Raw genomic sequence first — 9,945 nt, forward strand, 5'->3', positions numbered from 1 at the left:
GAAGAAGGTAGTTCTGAATATCAGCTACAACTATGTGACCAGTTGCAGAAATGAGGACTGTGATGGTTATATTTCTTCATTGTATATGTGCATCAAATATTTTGTTTCCTTCTGTTATGAACTATGAAATGTAAATGGGTTAATGCATTTGTTAGAGCTGGACAATGAATACGGAAGACCAAAGAAGAGTTGATGCTTTTGAGCTGTGGTGCTGGTGAAGAATACTGAGAGTACCATGGACTGCTAAAAGAACTAACACATCTGTCCTGGAAGAAGTGCAGCTGGAATGCTCCTTGGAAGTGAGAATGGCCAAACTTCGTCTCACCTACTTTGGTCATGTTGTCAGAAGGAATCATTCCCTGGAGAAAGATCTCATGCTTGGTAAAGTGGAGGGTCAATGAAGAAAGGAAAGGCCGTCAACCAGATGGATTGACACAGTGGCTGCAACGATGGGGTCAAGTATAGCAGGGATGGTGAGGTTAGCACATGACCGGGCAGTGTTTCATTCTGTTGTACATAGGGTTGCTATGAGTAAGAGTTGACTCAAAGGCACCCAACAACAATGACATCACACAGGAAATTACAAAGTTTTGGAGATTACCTTTAAAACTAAGTTATATTCTAACCACCACTTCCTTCCATGTCCAGATGTCTCCACCTTGTACACCCCACACAGATGTTACAGAGAAAGCATTTCTTGTACCCAAGTCCCTTTATGTTTTTGAGTGGCTTGAAATGAATGTAAGAGTATACAATGATTAAATGGGCTGGCTTGCTAAATACTGGACCCATGATAGTCCAATCTGTGTGTGAAGTCTCTTGATGCAGTATTTTTTAACACAAAGTTTTAAAACTGTAATGTCAACAGTACCCCCATTATCCTCCATTACATGGTGGCTGTTGATGACTTGCCTTGGTGACTAAACTGTCCAGGACAAATATCAACACCTGCACGTTGGAATGTTGCTTTAACAGCCGCTCTGTGTCCCTGGCATCTCTAATAAATAAGTAAGCCTCTTTTTCAAGCTCAAAAGATTTCCAGAAAAGAGACCTGCTTCACAGGTCTGACCTCTCTCTTAGTGCCTCAGCTAGGATTATGTACCTAGAACCCATGAATAATGTCAGACTAAAATAAAGTGTTTGGCAAAAGACTGTTTAACACTCTCTCCTCCTCAATCTGCCCCTAAATAATGGTTGAATTGTCCTGATTTCATGACTTATTATCATTATCTCATTAGTGACAGGGCTTTTCAACTGGGAAAATATTCTTTCAAGTATTGGTAGACTTTGCTACCTAGGAATCACAATGCTACCTCTAAACATTAACTGCTCTATTATTATTCGATCAAAAGTTATTTTCTGAAATTAACATGTAAAGCATTTTATCCTATATGCTTTTAAACCGAATCATTTATTACTTAAAACTCATGTTTCTAAGGAAGGCAAGTGCATGAACCTTCTCATCTCTCCTGTCTCTGCCCCTTAAAATGTAGCAATTACTGCCATTAGGAGGAAAAAAAGGTGGAAAATCCCCAGGTACAACTAGTTAGCAACCTGTTCCTGGGGAGTCAATAGGCCCATTTTCCTTTTCCTCTTTTCATTTAAGAAATATTCGTCTAGAGTAAGAGAAGCACTTGTAGCTGCTGGCAAATACATTCTCCAGGAATTCATTAAACCAAGTAAAAAGAACAGTGTTTAAATGATTAAGTAGCTTATATAAGCTTTTACAAAATGAAAATCTAATTAAAATGGTACTCATAGAATTCAAGACCCTAATAATTGACCTCTTCACTCATCTGTCAGTTTGTTGTACTGTGGTGGTGTGGGTGTTCTGTGATGCTGGAAGCCGTGCCACCAGTATTTCAAATACCAGCAGGGTCACCATGGTGGGCAAGTTTCAGTGGTGCTTCCAGACTAAGACAGACTAGGAAGAAAGACTTGGTGGTCCATCTCTGGAAAAACTGGCCACTGAAAACCTTATGAATAGCAGTGAAACACTGTTTGATCTAGTACTGGAAAATGTTATGAATATCAGTGACGCAGTGGCTACAATGATGGGCTCGAGCATAGCAGATTGGGAGGATGGTGCAGGATCAGGCAATGTTTCGTCCTGTTGTACACAGGGTTGCAATGAGTTGGATTCAACTTGACAGGACCTAACACCACCAACAACAATAATTGACCAAAATAACTGTGATAGCTCTACTAGAGGGCTATGCCAAAGAAAGGCAGTGCTATCATTACAATTATTATGATGAGGAGTCGCTGGATGTAAAAATGGTTAATGCGTTCAGCCACTAAGTGAAAAGTTGAAGGTTCAAGTCCTTTCAAAAGATAGACCTGGCAATCTACTTCTGAAGAACCAGCCATTGAAAACCCTATGGAGCATAATCTACTCTAACATCATGAATTGAAGTCCAGTTGATAGCAACTAGTGGTTTACTATGATGATGTAATATTTTGGTGAGCTTTTAGGGCTAAAAGTATGTAGGAGGTCCTGCCTTTGTGGTATATATTGGAATAAAATTCATTTATTCCATTAATTCTTTTTTTTTTTTTTTTTATAAGCTCTCTGTGCTGTTTTAAAAGTTAGGGAATCGGTCATAATTCCTAGAAATTGCATCTGATGACAGATCATTTCATCACAGTGGGAAAGTCATGTTCAAGTTTGCCAGCAAGGAGGAGGCATGAAGAGGATCTCAGCAGAAAACTCCAGAACTATCTCTATTTTGTGTACTTGATAGGCATTTTGCGATCTGCCCCAAAGCATTTGGAACTCTTACTCATTACAAGCATGTCTGAAAAATTACACATGGAGCAAACCGTTGATAAAAATATATTTAAAACAAGCAAGAAAAAATAGTTTTGGTCTCAAGGATAACTTTCATCATTCTTTTAACCAGGTGTTAAATTATATGTACAATGATTTCAAGTACCAACTTATAAAAGATGTCATAAATCAAAAAAACAAAGAACAACAGGACTCTTTTTTTTTTTCAGAAAAATGTATTTGCAATTCAAATGTTCATATAAAAAGCATAAAGTTTAAAAAGTTCATAGATGTGTTTTTTTAGAAGTGGTATGGTTTCACCATTCAATGAAATTATATTCCAAAATGTGCTAGGTGGTCCACGCTCTACTTTTGCTACACTGAGGTCACTCTCATCACGACCTCACCCGAGATGTTATCTTCTGACAAATCTTCATGAGGCCTCATCCGATTGAACAGATGTAATAATACATAGCCACACTGAAACCGTGGGGAGGTCAGCTGCGTTGGGTGGATCAAGTTTCTGTTCCGCAGAGCCGTCAATGGCAACCATAAAGTCCTACTTGTGGAAGACTCCCCCCGGCTACTTTCTTCAATGTCTGTGGCTTTGTCATAATTTAAGACATCCCAGTGCAAGTTAACAGCTCGCCAGCGCTTAAACACTCTGTAAACTGCAGCTCCTTCATGGACAATGAGACCTAAAGTTTGGTAATAAAATAAGACTGGTTATAATCAAACCCGACAAAGTTATTTCGTATACAACTAAGTAACTGTCCTTTATCTGTTATTTATCATCATCAAAGAATAAGATACACTGACTACTCAAATATTATGTCAAATGTCTAACTACTACCCATATTACAAGAATAACCAACACTCGAAAAACAAGAATACAGCAAAATGCAGAGAGTGAAGTCCTTGTGGATATAACACACTTGCTCCATCCTGGCTCACTAGGATGGTCATTTTCAATGCCTTAGGATAAGCCTTAGGTCCCTGTACTCATTTACCATGTTTCTTGAGTGTCCACCATGTGCCAAGAAACATGTTAGAGGCTTGGATCCAGAGGGCTACTAAATTTTGGGAAAAGATAGGTATTAGGGTCATTGCTGTCTCCCCAGTTCCAAAAATAATGTCCAATACAGAATTGGTGTGATTAAACTTTGTTTTTGCTCTTCTCAACAATTCAACAAAACTTTATTGAGCAACTACTTGAAGCTTTATGAATATGTTATCTCAGTTCTCACCAGAGCCTTGTGAAATAGGTGCTAACATTTCCCTCATTTTACAGACAAGGAAATCCTACCACAGGGACCTCAAGTGACTTGTTCAAGAGCATTTAACTAGTAAGAGTGGAGCAGGAATTCAAACCTGGGCAGGCTAGTTCCAGAGTCCTTGCTCTTTCCTGCTCATAAATACAGAATTGCTGTCCTTTGAAATTCATAAAGCGAACTGATGTTTACACATTGTGAAACAGACTCACAGAGAAATGCAAGAAAATCACACTATAAATTAGGAGTCCATAACAAGAGATAGTGCACTGATACATTCTGTCTGGCAGAAGCACACTGGAGAAACTTGAATCTGAGTGTCTTTGGATAAGGTGCACCCTCTCCACTGTTCACCTCAGATCTCAATTCATATCCTGCATTTTTCACCCATCTACTAAAATAGCATGTGGTCTACAAGCTTTTAAACCTGGGACCCCTCACAAAAAAAAGGAGTCCCTGACAAGTTTCCTTCAGACAGAGAAGTGTGGAGGAGCTCTTCCCTTTAAGGAGCTATTCCACTAAGAAGTCAGTGGAGAAGCCAAGATGGAGGATGGCATCTAAGTAGACCTTGTCAATGGCCACCACTTTTAACAATAAATTTGAAAATTAGCAGATCCTATCTCATAGCATGTAGATTCTTGGGTATACATTTTAGAGAAACACTCAGACGTCTGCCACCCCAAGGAAGTATGTTCACAAATATTACTGTAAACTTGTCTTTGAGAAAAAACTTGCAAACAGTCTCAATGTTTATCCTCAGAAGAATGAATACAGTTTAATATATGGATTCAGTGGGCTATAGGAATGAAATGAACACAGTCACATGTACGAACATGGGTTAATCTTAAAACTATAAAGAAAATCTCAAAGCCGTAATGAAAAATGGCAAGTTGAAGGAAGAAATGATTGGGATGATTCCATTTGCAAAACAAACCAAGATACAGTATACAATTTTATGGATTCATATATACATGGTAAAAATATAAAAACATTCACTGGAATGAAAACCACCAAGAGAGTGGGGAGAGAAGGAAAGAAAGGAGATTCGGAAGGGTCCAAAGACAGCTTTCAGTTGTATCCCTAATATTTGCATTTTAAAATCTGGATAGTGGGGATATGGATGTTCAAGATATTGCTCTGTATTCGTTTTGTGAGCCTCAATAATTCATAATTACAAAAATTATGAAGAATGTATTAGGAAAATTAAGCTAAAATTGGATTGAGAAATAGACAAGCAGAAGTTGGGGAGACAAATAAGGAGGTTACCACAGTATGTGGGCATAGAGTGGCAGCAGTAAGATGAAACAAGGGCAAAGTAATGAATACTTCAGAGGTAAAATTGGCAAGAATTGTAATGGAATAGAAGGAAAAAAAAATCATTGTCCCCCATTTTTAAGGCTAGAGGAATGGGTGGTTGAAAAGTTGACAATAACCTTCTCCTAAGATAGGTACAGTGAAGAAGGATCTTGAGGATGCTTTTGGTGGAGAGAGTCTTTCATGTTTCTGTCAGCTAAAATAATGCATGGAGATACCTAGTTCTGGAAAGACACAGCCACCTCTTATCACAGCTTAAGTTCTGCACCGCCCTCTTCCATGGGGATAAACTGACACATGTGACTCAAAATCACTCCAAAGATACTAAGGTAGGCCACAAAGAAATGTGTGTAGATATAAAAGAAGAGGATGCAAAGAGTGCATGTGGCCAAGAAATAGTCTTAAACCCAACTGTTGTATATCATCAGAATAATGAGGATAAAGTTAACCCTCTATTAGTCACCACAATTTCAACAAATTGTGTAGATCAATTTCTTTTTCAAAAGAAAGTTAATCAATTAACCATATGTTTTAGGGGAAGGGCCAGAATTATAAGTCAAGATTGATAGATTTTAATTGCTGTTTCTGTGAATAGCTTTCTGAATTCTCCATGGCCAATGGTTCAACCTTTCTGCTTCAAGTTTTCCTCCTTAATATGGAATTGGCATACCTAATTGTTATGTTCAGCAGGAGAGTATGAAGATAAAGTGGAATTCATCAACCATAAACCACTCAAGTTCCCTGTGAGATGGAAGTCATATAAATATAAGACATTATTATTAATTTAAAAATCAATAGTGAATCTATGTGGTAAGAAACATTCATTCACACTAATCACAAAACAATTACAGCCTGGGACAGGTTTGTTCTGGAAAGTACTGCGATTTTACAGGATCCTATTCCTTTTCTATTGATTTTCCTTGAAAGGCCAGAAATCGGATCATTTACTAGAGCTTAAAGTTACTTTCTGGGACTATATTCTTGCTAGCTCTTTTCTAAATATATAAACCTGCTAAATGAGCAGAAATGAATCCCACAGGTCTTTATAGTACATTTAGAACTGAATGTAAAGAGACAGAACTACTTGAAGTTTTCATGAAGACACTTTTCTTGAATTTCCAATTCCATGTTCTGTTGCTTAATTGCATTTCTACTTATGAGTGAAGCTAAGAGTTTGGTTTATTCCCCGTGAGTATTCAGAATTGCTCCAGCCCTCTAGAAGCATAACTTGTACTCAAATATGATGAACTTCCCACAAGGCTGTTGTCTGTGCTGTGCATTTTTTCCTCTTTCTTCTTTAAATGTTTTTGGAATTGGGCAACTGCCTTACTAGTGGTTATGAAAAGACATGACTGCTATGAACATTGACATCCAGGGGAACGGATTCATTCAACTCTATGTGTTGGAAATCTAGCTTTTAGAAGCACTACTGATGTCTTTTGTTATTTGTTCTGTACTGGAGGAATTCACTTTCTCCCATGACCTTGGCTCTCTGCCTAATACCGCAAAAGTTAGGCCTTCAAATGCATTGCTCATCTTGAAATTTTAGATCATGTCAATACAGCCTTGGATTAACTTTGTCATCTAAGTCACTAAACCCAAAGGGAAAAGCAATAATAATTTCTTTAATATGTAAATATTGAATATTTTAGGATACTTGCTACTTAATGGCATGATGTCAATTAAGATGTGATTCATGGGAATGGAAATTTCGGCTTTTGAGAATTGAGTGGTGTATGTGTGTGGTTGGATTTTGTTATTTTCTTCCTATTTAGTACTTGGAGTAGTCCTTTAATGGTGTGCAAATATCATGTTTTTAGGGAATACTCTTAAAAAAAAAAAAAGCAAGTTGGAATAGTTTCTGATTTCAGTGAAATGAAAGCAGTTCTTATGTCAGCCAAATCTATCCTAAATTTTGAAGTAAAGCATTAGTGGAAATTCTTACACGGTAGTACAAGATGAGCTAATTACCCAGAGGAATGGTGAAGAAGATTATCAATGTACCCATGTGCATGTGCACATGTGTGCACACACACACATGCACACTCCCTGTGTGTCTATGTTTATCTCAACATCTAAGTTGTTATAATTAACAGAGACTTGAGAAACTTACAGTGAAAATACAAATACATGTTCTGTAACTACAAAATTCCACCAATTGTCTATCAGTTTGTCATACTGTGGTGGCTTGCATGTTGCTGTGAGGCTGGAGGCTATGCCACTGGTATTTCAAATACAGTAAGGTCACCCATTTAGGACAGGTTTCAGTGGAGCTTCCGGCACAAGACAGAGTCAGAAGAAGGAAGGGGCAATCCATATCTCAAAGAATTGGCCAGAGAATACCTTATGAATAGCACTACAATACTGTCCAATATATTACTGGAAAATTAATGAACAGCCATGAAATGTTGTCCAACAGAGTGCCAGAAGATGAGCCCCTCAGGTCAGAAGGCACAAAAAGTACAATTAAGAAAGAGCTACCTCCTCAAAGTACAGCTGACCTTAATGCTGTGGATAGAGTAAAGCTTTTGGGACTTCCATTTGCTGATGTGGCATGACTCAAAATGAGTAGAAACAGATGCAACCATCCATTAATAATCAGAATATGGAATGTAAAAAATATGAATCTAGAATAATTGAAGTTGGCAAAAATGAAATAGAACTCATAAAGATCAATATCCTGGGCATTAGTGAGTAGAAATGGACTAGTTTTGGCCATTGTGGATCAGACAACCATATGATCTACTATGCCAGGAATGACAAACTGAACAGGAATGGCGTGTCATTCATCATCACAAAGAATGTTTCAAGATCTATCCTGAAGTAAAATGCTGTCAGTGAGAGGATAATATCCATATGCCTACAGGGAAGACCAATTAATACTTTTATTATTCAAATTTACACACCAACTACAAATGCCAAAGATGAGGAGGAAATTGAAGATTTTTATCAACTTCCGTGGTCTGACATTGACAAAACACACAATAAAGATGTGTTGATTATCACTGGTGACTGGAATGCAAAAGTTGAGTTGGAAAATATGGCCTTGGTTATAGAAATAATGCTGGAGATCACATGATAGAATTTTGCAAGACCAATGACTTATTCATTGCAAATATCTTTTCTCAACAACATAAAAGGTGGCTAGAAACATGGACTTTGCTGGATGGAGTACATGGGAATCAGAGGGACTACATTTGTGGCAGGAGGCAATGGAGACACTAGATATCTTTACCCAAAACAAGGCCAGGAGCTGACTGTGGAACAATCAACTGCTCATATGCACGTTCACATTGAATCTGAAGACAATTAAAACAAGTCTACAAGAGCCAAAATATGATCTTGATTATATCCCTCCTGAATTTAGAGACCATCTGAAGAACAAATTTGAGGCACTGAATACTGATGACCAAAAACCAGAGGAATTGTGGGATGATATCAAGAACATCATCCATGAAGAAAGCAAGAGGTCATTAAAAAGGCAGTAAAAGAAAACACCAAAATGGATGTCAAAAGAGACTCTGAAACTAGCTCTTGAACAGAGAGTAGCCAAAGCAAATGGAAGAATTTACAAGATAAAAGAGCTGAAGGGAAGATTTCAAAAAGCAGGTTGAGAGACAAAGTCAATTACTATAAAGAGATGTGCAAAGATCTGGATTTAGGAAATCAAAATGGAAGAACACATGTGGCATTTCTCAAGCTGAAAGAACTGAAGAAAATATTTAAGACTTGGGTTACAATACTGAAAGATTCTATGAGCAAAATATTGAATGATGCAGAAAGCATCAAAAGAAGGAGGAAATACACAGAGTCACTGTACCAAAAAGAATTGGTCAATGTTCATCTATTTCAGGAGGTGGTATATGATCAAGAACCATTGGTATTGAAGGAAGAAGTTGAAGCTGCACTGAAAGAATTGGTGAAAAACAAGGCTCCAGGAATTGACAGAATACTCACAAGATATTTCAACAAATGGATGCTGCGCTGGCAGCACTTAGTCATCTATGCCAAGAAATTTGGAAGACAGCTACCTGGCCAACTGACTAGAAGAGGTCCATATTTGTACCCAGTCCAAAGAAAGCTAATCCTGCACAATGTGGATATTATTGAACAATATCATTAATACCACATGCAAGTAAAATCTTATTGACAATAATTCAAAAACAGTTGCAGCACTATATTAACAGAGAACTTCCAGAAATGCAAGCTGGATTCAGAAGGGGATGTGGAATGAGGAATATCATTGCTGATGTCAGATGGATCTTGGCTGAGAGCTAAGAATACCAGAAAGATGTTTACTTCTGTTTTATAGATGCAAAAGTATTCAATTCTGTGGATCCTAACAAATTATGGATAACCTGGCAAAGAATGGGAATTCCACAACACTTAATTGTTCTCATGAGGAACTTATACATAGACCAGGAGGCTGTCGTTTGAACAGAACTAGGAGATATTTGCATGGTGTAAAATCAAGAAGGGAGTGCATCAGGGTTGTATCCTTTCACCACATTTATTCAATCTGTATGCTAAACAAATAATCTGAGAACCTGGACTATATGAAGAAGAACATGGCATCAGGATTGGAGGAAG

At 37.7% G+C, this 9,945-nt stretch overlaps 1 protein-coding gene across 1 annotated transcript in view; it reads right to left on the reverse strand.

Moving 5' to 3' along the window:
* Positions 1-3,145: 3,145 nt before the first annotated feature.
* MARCHF11 (membrane associated ring-CH-type finger 11) overlaps positions 3,146-9,945 on the reverse strand; it is a gene marked incomplete at its 5' end in the record, with an annotated part of 224,637 nt that continues 217,837 nt past the window's right edge. The window contains one exon of the mRNA XM_007951901.2: positions 3,146-3,468. Within this exon, the coding sequence (XP_007950092.2) occupies positions 3,146-3,468 (323 nt within the window). The remainder of the gene's footprint in view (positions 3,469-9,945) is intronic.

This window comes from Orycteropus afer, unplaced genomic scaffold (genome assembly GCF_000298275.1).
Source record: "Orycteropus afer afer isolate SDZICR_OR568_19922 unplaced genomic scaffold, OryAfe1.0 scaffold00317, whole genome shotgun sequence".
NCBI lineage: Eukaryota > Metazoa > Chordata > Mammalia > Tubulidentata > Orycteropodidae > Orycteropus > Orycteropus afer.